This window comes from Saimiri boliviensis, chromosome 7 (assembly GCF_048565385.1).
Source record: "Saimiri boliviensis isolate mSaiBol1 chromosome 7, mSaiBol1.pri, whole genome shotgun sequence".
In the NCBI taxonomy this organism is placed as follows: Eukaryota; Metazoa; Chordata; class Mammalia; order Primates; family Cebidae; genus Saimiri; species Saimiri boliviensis.
Genome location: NC_133455.1, coordinates 60,136,979 through 60,149,996, shown reverse-complemented (window position 1 = coordinate 60,149,996; position 13,018 = coordinate 60,136,979). Strand labels below are relative to the sequence as shown.

Below are 13,018 nucleotides of genomic sequence, written 5' to 3'. Positions count from 1 at the left end.
ATAAATTATACCAGAAAAAACTGTAACCTTCCTCTGATTAAGGCAAATGATTGGGAGTCCCGAGTTGTGACGTTATCTAAAGTTTCTAACTGAAGCTTCTTGCTGTTTTCAGTTTCACTAAGAAAAATAATGGATTCTGGTGTTTTATTCCTGCTCGAGTATAAAATATTTGAACTGGAAGGGAAGCCTGTATTCTAAACCTCTTTCTGCATGCCATATCCTCTTCCCTTTATATCAAGCGTCAATGTTGATGTCTTTGATATTCTCAACCTTTCATGCCATAGTCTCATCCTTTCCAGGAGACTGGTAGAAAAATTTAGTTATTTTTAAGTTCTCATAATGTAATTTGAATTTTGAGACATACTGTAGCCTACTTTATTCATTTTTAACAGATAAAATTGAAGCCCAGAACAGGTTAGTCAGTTGCTTTAAGCCATCCATCTGGTTAGATTGGTAGCTCAGATTCATTCATACTCAGATCTAATTTTTAAGTGGCCTTTCGGCTATTCCATGCTTTCTGCCAGTAGAAGTTTATATAAAATAAGTTAGTTTTAAAGCATTCTTTTTCTATAATGCTTTTTCCCAAAAGTATTTTGAGAATGATTATCAAAAGCTTTTTGGACAATATACATTTACTTTATTAAAAACAAAACTATATAGTAAGCCTTAGATCTTGCATATATGCCAATAAGTTGGATTTTACTTTAAGTGTGATGAGAACTTACTGAAGCTTTTTAAGGAAGAGTATTTTATTTATATTTTAAAATCATTTTTACTGCTTTGTAGAAATTCAATCAAAGTAAGAGTAGGAATAGGGAGACCAGTTAGTAGAAAGCAGAAGTCCAGGCAAGAAATGGTAGTTGAGGAGGTAAAAAGAAGTAGGTGAGGCCAGGCATGATGGCTCACACTGTAATTCCAGTATTTGAGAGGCTGAGGTGGGAGGATCACTTGAGCCCGGGGGATTGAGGCCACAGTGAGCTATGATTGTGCCACTACAGTCTAGCTTGGGTGACAAAGCAAGACCCCATCTCAAAAAAAAAAAAAAAAATGGATTCAAGTTACATTTTGGTGGTAGAATTGCTAAGACTTTCTGATATATTAAATGTGGGGTGTGAAGGGGAAAAAGAAATAAAAAATAGGACTCAGTTTCTGACTAGAAAACTTAGGCAGTTGGTAGTACCCCTTATGGATTTGAAGAGAAATGGGGTATGGTGAAATTGAAACCTCAAGGTGAAACATACAAATGCAACGTTAAATAGCTACTTGAATAGTCTGGACTGGTCTGGCAGGAGATAGAAGTTTGGGTATTATCAGTATAAATATCCATGGAAACAGATAAGCCATCTAATGGAAAAAGAGATAGTTAAGAAAGCTCAAGAATTCCAGTTTTTAGAGAAGTGGTTTCTAACTTTGGCAAGACATTAACACATTTATGCCTAGTGTTCCATTATTGGAATGCTAAACTTCTGGGAGGTCATCTCCAAGGTCTAATTTTTTACACAAAAAAAATTCACAACCTCTGTCATAAATGGGTTTAAATCACGAAAAGATCTTTCTGAAAACCACACTGACTATTTTAAGCATTCGTACATTCATTCATTCTTTTAATAAATATTTACTTAGTGCCTGTTATGTACCAAGCTCTCCTCTAGGCACTGGGGAGTCATCAGTGCACAAAACAGGCAAAATTCTTGCCCCTAAAGGAGTTTTCATTCCTTTAGGAATGTCTGTGGGGGAAGAACAGACAGTAAATAAGATAAACATGTTGTATGTTAGTGATATATGCCAAATAGAAAAATAAGGCAAGAAAGGGGGTTAGGACGTTTGTGTGCAATGTTGTAGTTTTAACTTGGGCAAGCAGAGACAGCTTTAACTGAGAAAGTGGTATTTGAATAGAAATTGGAAAAGGGAGGGGGATCTCTCACCACTCATGTTCAGTATAGTATTGGAATCCCTAGCCAGAGCAATCAGGCAAGAGAAAGAAATAGTGGGTATCCAGATAGGAAGAGAGGAAATCAAATATCCTTGTTTACAGACATGATTCTCTATCTAGAAAACCCCATAGTCTGGGCCTAAAAGCTCCCTTAGCTGATAAACAACTTCAGCAAAATTTCAGAATACAAAGTCAGTGTACAAAAATCACTAGCATTCCTACACACCAACAACAGCCAAGCTGAGTCTATTATTAAATAGACTCCCTAATCAATAAATGGACCTGGGGTAACTGGCTAGCCATATCCAGGAGATTGAAGCTGGACCCCTTTCTTAAACCATATTCAAAAATAAACGAAAAATGGATTAAAGGCTTAAATGTGAAACCTAAAACTATAAAATCCCACCCTGGAAGACAGTCTAAAACAAGCCTATTTTGTGCACTGATGAATCCCCAGTGCCAAATCAGGAAGGCAATCCCATTCGCAATTGCCACAAAAATGATAAAATACCTGGGAATACAGCTAACCACAGAGGTGAAAGATCTCTGCAACAAGAATTACAAAACACTGCTCAAAGAAATTAGAGAAGACACAAACAAATACGAAATGTTCTATTCCTCATGGATAGGAAGAATCAGTATCATTAAAACGACCATACTGCTCAAAGCTATTCACAGATTCAGAGCATTCCTATCAAACTACCAACTGTCATTCTTCACCGAATTTGAAAAAACTATTTTAAAATTCATATGGGGGCCAGTTGTGGTGGCTCATGCCTGTAATCCTAGCACTTTGGGAGGCTGAGGTGGGCAGATAGTTTGAGACCAGCCTGGCCAACAGGGCAAACCCTGTCTCTAATAAAAATACAAAAAAATTAGCTGGGTGTGATGGCACATGCCTGTAATCCCAGCTACTTGGGAGGCTGAGGCAGGAGAATCACCTGCACCCAGGAGGTGGAGGTTGCAGTGAGCCAAGATCTCACCACTGCACTCTAGCATGGGTGACAAAGTGATACTCTCTTCTCAAAAAAAAAAAAAAAAAAAAAAAAAAAAAAAAATCATATGGGACCAAAAAGAGTCCAAATAGCCAAGGCAATCCTAAGCAAAAAGACAAAGTTGGAAGCATCATGTTATCTGACTTTGAACTACACAATAGGGCTGCAGTAACCAAAACAGCATGGTACTGGTACAAAAAACAGACACATAGACCAATGGAACAGAATAAAGAGCCCAGAAATAAGGCCACACACCTACAGCCATCTGATTTTCGACAAAGCTGACAAGAACAAGCAACGGGGAAAAGACTCCCTATTCAATAAATGATCCTGGGATAATGGCTAGCCATATGCAGGAGATTAAAGCCAGACCGCTTTCTTACACCATATACAGAAATAAAGTAAAGATGGATTAAAGACTTAAATGTAAAACCTAAAACTAAAAAACTCTGGAAGACAGTCTAAGCACTACCATCCTCGACATAGGAATGGGCAAAGATTTCATGACAAAGACACCAAAACAATTGCAACAAAAGCAAAAATTGACAAGTGGGATCTAATTAAACTTAAAAAGAGCTTCTGCACAGTGAAAGAAATGATCAACAGAATAAGCACACCTCCTACAGAATGTTAGAAAATATTTGCAAGCTATGCATCTGGCAGAAGTCTAATATCTAGCCTCTGTGAGGAACTTAAAAGGGAAAAACAGCCCCATTGCAAAGGACATGAGCAGGCACTTCCAAAGAAGATATGCATGTGACTAATAAGCATATGAAAAACTCAACATCACTGATCACTGGAGAAATGGAAATCAAAATCACAGTGAGATACCGTCTCACACCAGTCAGAATGGCTACTATTAATATATCAAAAAATAGCATGAGATTACATAAAACTGAATACCTCAACAAACTAGGCATCAAAGATACGTAACCTCAAAATAGTAAGAGCCATAGCCAACATCATACTGAACAGGCAAAAGATGGAAGCATTCCCCTTGACCAGAACAAGACAAGGATATCCACTCCAGTCACTCCTATTCAGCATGGTACTAGAGTCAGGCAAGAGAAAGAAAGAAAAGGCATTGAGAAGGAATAGGGAGTGAATGGACAAGGGAAATAGAGCAGGCTTGCCAGGCAGCATTCAGAACCCACTTGATGTTAGTGATGGTGAATATAAAATGGGGTCAGTCAACATGGTGGTTTTTCTTCAGCCCTTTTTTTAGCTACATCAAATTATTAGATGGAGAGTTAGATTTAATAAGAACTTTTTTGTTTTTTGCTTAAGTACTCATTTTCTTTTCAGAAATGGGTTTTCTAAAAACAATTATAAAATAACATTTTCATATATCATTTTTTATCCCTTTTCTGCTTTTCACCTGGCTTGTCACTATTAAATATTTATACAAGAAGAAATACTGATAGTTCATGAGAATACAAACAACTTTTTTCCCTATGTTTAAAAAACATATTAAGGCAGATATTCTGTATTGGCGTTATGACAGTGTAAATTATGCTTGAGTTAATAAAAATTAACATATTCTTTATCAACTGTGAAATGAGACGAAAGCAGTTTGACTTTTTTTTTTTTTTTTGAGGTAGGGTCTCACTGTGTCACCCAGGCTGGAGTGCAGTGGTGCCATCATGGCTCACTGCAGCCTCAACTTCCTGGGCTCAGATGGTTCTGCCACCTCAGCCTCCTGAGTAACTGGTATGGCAGGCAGGTGTCACCATGCCTGGGTAATTTTTATATTTTTTGTAGAGATGGGGTTTTGCCATGTTGCCCAGGCTGGTCTTGAATTCCTGGACTTAAGCAGTCTTCCTGTCTTGGTCTCTCGAACAACTTTGGACACACTCATGATGTTGTTTCCAGATCTGTTTTTCATGAAGTCGTTTCTAGCTTATAATGATATCTAAAGTAAATGTTTTAGATATGAAAATAAGGAAATAATTTGTCCTAAAGATGATTATGAAACATGACAAAGAATTTGATGCTACTTCTTATAATGAATGCAGTAATTGTGAATGAAACAAATCTCTTTGATTATGTTTGATTAGGTGGTAGGCTTTTTTTTTTTTTTTTTTTAGTTTTCAAGTACTACTATCTATAACATGCATTAATGACTGGCGTTTTTGTTACTAGGAAATTATTAGTGTTGCTTCTAATTCACTGAAAGTGTTTTCTTCTGTGCAGTTAAAAGGTTTCTATGTTTGAATAAAAATTGAAAAATATTTTAATAGCTGCCCATGAGGAGGACTGATTCTTGAAAAAATTCTGAGGTGTTACTTTATTGCATATTGGAAATAGAATTTGATTATTGCATATTGGAAATAGAATTTGATGAATTTTCATTCATTAAGTGAAGCTTGTTGAATGAAATTAATAGCAAGAAAAATGACTCCGTACTTGTAATATGTGAGCTTTGTAAGAATCTGTTTTTTGAAAGGTTTTCAAATATGTGATGATTTTCCTCTTCAGAAAAAGATGTTAACAGAACAGATAGAACAAACAAGTTTTATGAAGGCCAAGATAATCCAGGATTGATTTTGCTTCATGACATTTTGATGACCTACTGTATGTATGATTTTGATTTGGGTAAGTTCTTCTCTAAAGTCCTAAAAGATGTAAATATATATACTTTAGAATTTACATTTTTAATCCAGTTAGACATGGGTAATAGCTTTGTAAAATAAATGAGGATGATGATGTCTAGTTGAACTTCAAGGTTTGAGAAGTATTATAGTGCTCAGCAGGTGATAAGCTCATAGGACATGAATACTTACTTAGTTGTTTTGACCTAACTGCTTAATAAATGGAGTTGTTATTTCTTTGAGACTTAATAGTGCCTTGGGAAAAATTACCAAGATACTAAGGATGATAACCATGAACTGAGAAAGTTTGCAAACCATTGTTTTGATATGCTGCTCCCCTTGTGAAGGAAAATACTGATTTGATATCTTAGATAAGCAGTGCAAAAATTTTGTAGGGCATGTAGAACTTACTCTTTTTTTGGTAAATCTCTCTACAGAAATTCATTGTAAGAACTGATGCTGGGGCCAGGCGTGGTGGCTCACGCCTGTAATCCCAGCACTTTGGGACGTCAAGGCAGGTAGATCACCTGAGATTAGAAGTTCAAGACCAGTCTGGCCAACATGGTGAAACCCTGTCTCTACTGAAAGTACAAAAATTAGCTGGGCTTATGATGCAAGCCTGTAATTCCAGCTACTCAGGAGTCTGAGTCAGGAGAATTGCTTGAACCTCGGAGGGGGAGGTTGCAGTGAGTCGAGATCATGCCATTGCACTACAGCCTGGGCAACACGGTGAGACTCTGTCTCAAGGAGAAAAAAAAAAGGAACTGATGGTGGAAGTAGAAGTGGGAAATTACCTGGGGAAGGTACACGAAGGGACAGAAAACTTAGGAAACCATTATTTTAAGAAGCAAGTGAACCCAAGATGTCTCTTTAAAGGACCAACAGCTTGTCTGACCATCAACCTTTAAATAAGTAGAAATACTAGAAATATTTGAGACCTGCTATGTGAGTGGCTTCTAGCTAAAGGATAATAGAAATAGAGGTTTTCTAGATTATTTTAGTAATGCTTGAGCTATCCTTTAGAGGAGGAAGTTGGATACTTAGCACATTAAAACCAAATGAACCTTGAATTATAGGTACATTTTCTTCACTGTTCATACCTATGTAAATTCCTCTTCGTTTCCTATATGTAAGTTAGGGGAGATATAATCTCTGTTTTGATCTTGAGGTATCAGCCTCTTTGGTGACAGTAAATCAAAGTTGGAGTTTTCTTTAAAATGTAAAATGTAGTCAGTCCTGTCTATGACACCTATAATGAGCTTCAAATTGAATTATTGAAAGAATATTAATAGAGTGCTTTTGAGGTTACAGAGTGCTTTCATACTTGATTTGATTTTTAATTCTCATAGCCTTTTGAAGAAGTGGGGAAATAATTCTCACTTTATGAGTAAGGTGATTTTGATTTAGAGAGTGACTAATGGACACACAAGTAAATAATTGATCTGGGAGTAGAGACCCAGGTCTTTATTGAAGGCTGAGATTCTTACCTCTACACCTTCAGCATCCCAGCCATTTGCCATTTATTTTAGTTTCTGTTACCACCATAGGGGATAGGACCATTCTCCTTGGGAACAGAAGGCATTGCCCCACTCTCTCAGATGGTAATTTTGAGATAGGAATTCATACCTATTCTATAGCAGGAATTCCTGAATGCTTAGTTTTCTTAAGGCATTTTCCCAGACCAGGTAACTGGATAACTTGCCATCTGTGTTTGTTTATACTTATGTCACATTCTTTCTATATAAACATTTCAGTTATCTGAAACATAGTCAAGCTTTCTGTGGATAACTCTGACCTTATGAGAAGCCAAGATACTTTTTATAAAAGCAATAGGCAACATTTCTTACTCTTTACTTATAGCAAAGTAACCTGGACTGTAAATTTACTCTGTCTTATAGGTGATTTCATTATATGGAGTTGTTTGGCTTCTTAACCATAGGGTGAGGTATAGGTATATTTGCATTATACCATTATAATACAGTCTCAGTAGTGAGGAAGGAGACAAAAATTATCAAAAGCAGACAGAATAGCTTAAGGAAGGGTGATAGTGAGTGCTGATACTATACTTCAGAAAGTTTCTGTGGGTGATATCTTTACAGGGTTTGTAATGATGATACTGAATAACCAACGAAAGATTAAATTAGGAGAGTGTCTAATGTTTTTAAGAATCATTTCTGATCCTCAAGATTTTTGTTTTTTAATTTGATATTCTAAAGGATAAGCTTCAGTAACCTGGAAAATTGAAATATATTTGGTTTAAATTTTTCTTTTTGGTGTAAGCAAGTATACAGTAGGATGATAAGGTGTTGTTTCTCAGCCCCTCCCCCGCAGCACACACACTGAAACAAATTTGCTGTTGAAATAATTTTAGGGAAGTACTTCAGAAATTGTACTTGTGCTGATTAAGATGTGCATCAGTCAGCAGTAGTACAGAATCTGAGTATCACTGAATGCTAATTTAAACATTCTTAATCTTGCTTTAATTAAAAGGAATTTGTACATTAATTCCACCCCCTACAACCCATGACATACCCCAAAGAACATCATGTATAAAATAAAACAGATTAAAGGCAACCAGAACATGAAGATTAATTTGACAAGTTCCTTCACCTAAGACTTAACAGAGGAAATATGGTAATGATTCCATATGAAAGCCGAGGACTTAAAGGATTAAATTTGCTTCTTAGGAATTTTTATTCATTATAACTTAATAATAAAGCACTTTTTTTTAGGAGAGGAAAGGTGCTTTGTAAATCTTTTGAATAACACACTGAAATATTTCTGTTATAGATCATACACAGAATCAGTAAAGTAGTACTGTTGCACTTTGTTGAATTCAGGTTAGATTTCCTTCATGCTTTAATTGGTTTAGCCTTTATTATTTATCATTGATTTCACTGTGTCTGGTAAAAAAGTTCTGATGATAACAATTTAGTCTTTCATCTATCTTATTTCTTAAAAAGTGTACATTATTTTGGAAACCATCTGTGTAAATTTGTAGAAATGATTACATTTAGATATTTTGTCATAAGTCACTTTTGTCTAGGTTTTTTCCCTAAATGTCTTGGTAACTTCATTGTCTGGTACTATAAGGATGTCCTCCATGAGAACTCAGGAGGACTCTATGCTAAAGTGAGTAGAGCTGTATTTTCCTGCAGAATGCAGTGTAGACAGAGTGAGGTCAGTAGGATTGTGGAAAGTATGGCAGTAGGTGATTAGGTGATTGGACAGAGGCTCACAGCAAATTGAGCTGAACCTTTATTTGTAAGGAGATTCTGAGGTGATCTGAGTGCCTCTGTCTATTGTGTGTTTGATCTGAGTTTTCTCAAGTGGTTTAGTTTACTGGCTTTCTGAGATCATTTTTTAAAGTTTTCCTCCAAAACAGAAAGAGTAATGTATTAATGTATTATCATTTATATTATAGCAGAACTATCCCCTCCTCTTTTTATTAAATATTTATTCTTTTTTTTTTTTTTTTTTGGAGACAGAGTTTCGCTCTTGTTACCCAGGCTGGAGTGCAATGGCGCCATCTCGGCTCACCGCAGCCTCCGCCTCCTGGGTTCAAGCAATTCTCCTGCCTCAGCCTCCTGAGTAGCTGGGATTACAGGCACGTGCCACCATGCCCAGCTAATTTTTTTGTATTTTTAGTAGAGACGGGGTTTCACCATGTTGACCAGGATGGTCTTGATCTCTTGACCTCGTGATCCACCCGCCTCAGCCTCCCAAAGTGCTGGGATTACAGGCTTGAGCCACCGCACCCGGCCCTAAATATTTATTCTTAAATGGCTTCAGTGCAGATAGATTTTTGGTGAATAAAAATGTAAGCTTTGGATTTGCAAAGGAAAGACTATTTTCCAGACTTCCCAAGCTACCAACAAAGAAATTTCTGTGTGATTTTAATAAATACACAAAACGTACCAAAGTTGATTAACGTGTAAGTAAAAAGGCTTAGTATAAGCGCTTGTCCCTTCATTGGTTCAAGAATCTCTTAAGTCTGAAAATTTTTCAAGTCTTGAAAATTGTAAAGGAAGGATAATTGAGGGTTTTATAAGAGAAACTAAAGAAACAAGAAGTTTGGCATGTTCAGGTGAAAAAGTGAAACTGATACTTTTTCTTATTTTTAAGTGAGGGATCTGACTCCTTAATTTTCCAGTTTTTCTTTAATCAAGGGCTCTATTACTGTCACCATTGAGAAATTATGGTAACATCAAGGGACAGGTAGTTAACATGGTCACTTTAGGTACAAAATAGTTATTGGATTAAGCCCCGTTGCTGGCATTGGTTGGATGTAGAGAGTAACAAAGAAAGAAAGAAAGAAGGACCTAGATTAAGGCTATTTAAAAGAGGCTCTTAATTTTGTAACTCCTTTTGTGTGAATCTAAAGGCCTGATTGCTAAAGTGGTGGAACCCTTTTCAGTTCTTATTTTACGTGGCTTACTCATGGTAGTTTGGCATTGTTTACCACTCTGGGCTTGCAACTTTCTTCTCCTTAATTTTTGCAACATTCTTCTTCCTTGATTTTTTTCTTTACTTCTCTGACTGGTCTTTATTAAACCTGTCTTTTTTACATTCCCCTGGGTTATCTCTTCACCCCTTTTCTTTCTTAGATGATCTTGCACACTATTTTTAAAAATATTACCCACCCTTGATAGTGTGTCTGCACTGAGACACATGCTGGAAGCTATATTTTGCTTGATATCTCAATCTGAAACAACTCATCTTTCTTACTCATGACTAGGGTTTCTCCCCTCATTTATGTTCTTTTCTTGGTGAACATCAATATCTACCAATTTCTGAATCCAAAAAATAGATAACAATTTTAAGTGAAATGGTGGCGATATGCATAGGAGGATACATAAAGCTTAGGTTTTCAGAGACATTATTTGTTCTGTTCTTTTTAGGATATGTGCAGGGAATGAGTGACTTACTTTCCCCTCTTTTATATGTGATGGAAAATGAAGTGGATGCCTTTTGGTGCTTTGCCTCTTACATGGACCAGATGGTAAGAACAGGGATTCCTTCCATTAAACTGATTTTGAAAATTTTAGTTGTATGATTTTATAGTATAAGGTTGATTTTTATATTTAGTCCACTGAGATGGAACTTAAAAAAATTACTTCATGCCTTTTGTTATCTTTTTCTTTTTAGTAGCCATTCAAGGGCTTAGAAATACTGGTGTTTTTAATACAGGAAATAGTTTGTGCCTGTAATACAGGAATAATCAGGATTTGATATCAGTAAATGCTTATGTTCTACAAAAGAACCATGAGTCATTGTAGAATATTGATAAAATAAATGCATTCAGTTTTGTGGAATAGTTGAACTTCAATATCATCTGTTTTACAGATAAAGCTTAGTCATGGCAAGTAATATCCTTACCTTTTGTGAACATTTTGAATTTTGTCATTATAGTAACTGATTTTTCTCCAGATGTGTTTGAACTGTTTGTAACTCTGACACTTTATTAAGAATTTATTGTTATTTTCTCAGAAATATGTGATTATTAGAATTGAACTATGTCTGTATATACATGTTAGTACAAAGAACATTTTAATTTATTATCATTGTTAAATCTTTGAGACAGAGTTCTAGGACAATAGTGCAGAGAATATTGACAGGGAAATAAAATAGAAAAGTCTCTTCAAGCAATCTATTAGACGGAAAAAAAAGCAGAAGGGATGAGACTGGATAAAGGCACATGAAATCCAAAGATCTCACTAAATAGCTTCCTGTATTTTTTTCAAAATAAGACTAATATACTTGACGCTGGGCCTTTATGTTGCATATTGAAATGGCTGGCTTGCAAGGAGATAAGCATTTTAAATCTGTAACCATCTGAAATATTTTCCTATAATATAGGGTTTAAATCAGAGTTTCTGGGATAGAAATGTGAAATTTGAAAGTGGTACCCTTCTCTTTTTTTCTTTATGTCTATTCTTTTCCTCTTGCTTGCCTATGTTTTTTTCCTCCCTCAAATTTTCCCCACTTTTGGCTATTTTCTCAAGTCTCTTGTGCATAGATTCAACTTGTTCTCACATCTTTCAGTTTTTTCTAAATGTGTATTTGGTAAGATTTGATAGTTTTAAAGTGTTCTTTTACTATTAAATTCATAAATATTAAAATTGTTTCTGTGCCATAAATTAATGTCTTTTTGATTATTTGGAAGGATTATCAATGCAGTAATTTGGTAATATCATAGTTTGACTTCCTTACTTTTTTGATTGATTGATTTGCCTACCTTCTTAGTTCCATTTACTCCCAGTGCTCTAGAAACCTGAGACATTTATTATAAAGGTCTGTACAACTGATACTAATTACATAAAAACTGTTGTCTGCCTTCTTTGTGTTTTTGTTGTTGTTTATCCTCTTTTCACCAGAGCTAGTATGTTCCTTGATAAAAGGGATTGTATCTTTGTTTCACGGGTAGCATACCAGAATTTTCCTAATGCCTGACATGAAGTTCAACAGATTTTTATAGAATAAACACGTGAATCTTTCCCCAGTGATTGGTTTAAATTGCTTTAGTAGATATTTGAAAAAATAAAAATAAAACTAAGATGAATATACTGCATTTAGTTCGTGCAGTAATAGTTTTCAATAAAAGTAAGCCAACATTGATATGTTGATGTATATTGACATACAATGCCACATACATGTGGCATACATACATACACGTGTGTGTATGCATGTATATAAGTCTCATGTAATGACTACTTTCTGAGCATGTGTAATATACACTCTGCAGTCTGTCATTTTTTTGTGTATGAAGGTTCAGTTTCTTTGTTCTGTCATTTTCACAGTAAATGTTCTCTGTTTGCCTTTTCCATTAACTATGTTCTGGGGATTTTTCTAGTCTTTATTCTAAAAAGATCTCTCCTTAGTATATTGTCTGCTAACATCTTCCATAATATTTGAATGATAGGGAAATACATGGCAATCAAAATAATCTGTATGATTATTTTTCACTGTATTTCCCTTGTCTCATGTTCTTAAAACTGTGCTGCCGTTTCTCGATTCTTTATTTTTCTTTTATAGCTTTCTTTCATGTAAGTTTATACTACTTTTGTGGTGGCTGAACCTAATGTCCATAAATTTACTGTTGTTGGTGTTTACTTACATCTAGGCATAGACTTTGTCTATTATTTAGGAAATGCAAAGTACTGAATGATCTGATGAACTTTGTTACACTCATCATCCATTTTGCCATGTAGTTTTTGGTTCCTTTCTTTGTCCCTTGCCCCATACACATTTATTCATAGACACATTTGAAGCCCTTGTATATCCATTGTTGATCCCACTCTCCCTTCTCCAGGAGTAACTACTTTTTCAAATTTGGTGTCTGTCATTATGGGGGTGCCTCTTTTTTATAGCAGAGTGGGTAGTAAATGTCTGTGCCACGTTGGTATTCCCAGATCAGCTCTAGTCTTTGACTGTGTCACAGCAAAAACGATCCTGTTAATCAGCGTTGATTGTGCCCCTTCCCTGTAGATCTCTCCCGT

At 35.6% G+C, this 13,018-nt stretch overlaps 1 protein-coding gene across 3 annotated transcripts in view; it reads left to right on the top strand.

The window, feature by feature from the left end:
- The window catches only part of TBC1D15 (TBC1 domain family member 15), an 81,440-nt gene that overhangs the window by 58,567 nt on the left and 9,855 nt on the right, over positions 1–13,018 (top strand). For all 3 annotated transcript variants that reach the window (XM_003927807.4, XM_003927808.4, XM_074402550.1), the window contains 2 exons: positions 5,407–5,523; positions 10,421–10,521. In XM_003927807.4, coding sequence (XP_003927856.3) covers positions 5,407–5,523; positions 10,421–10,521 — 218 coding nt within the window. The remainder of the gene's footprint in view (positions 1–5,406; positions 5,524–10,420; positions 10,522–13,018) is intronic.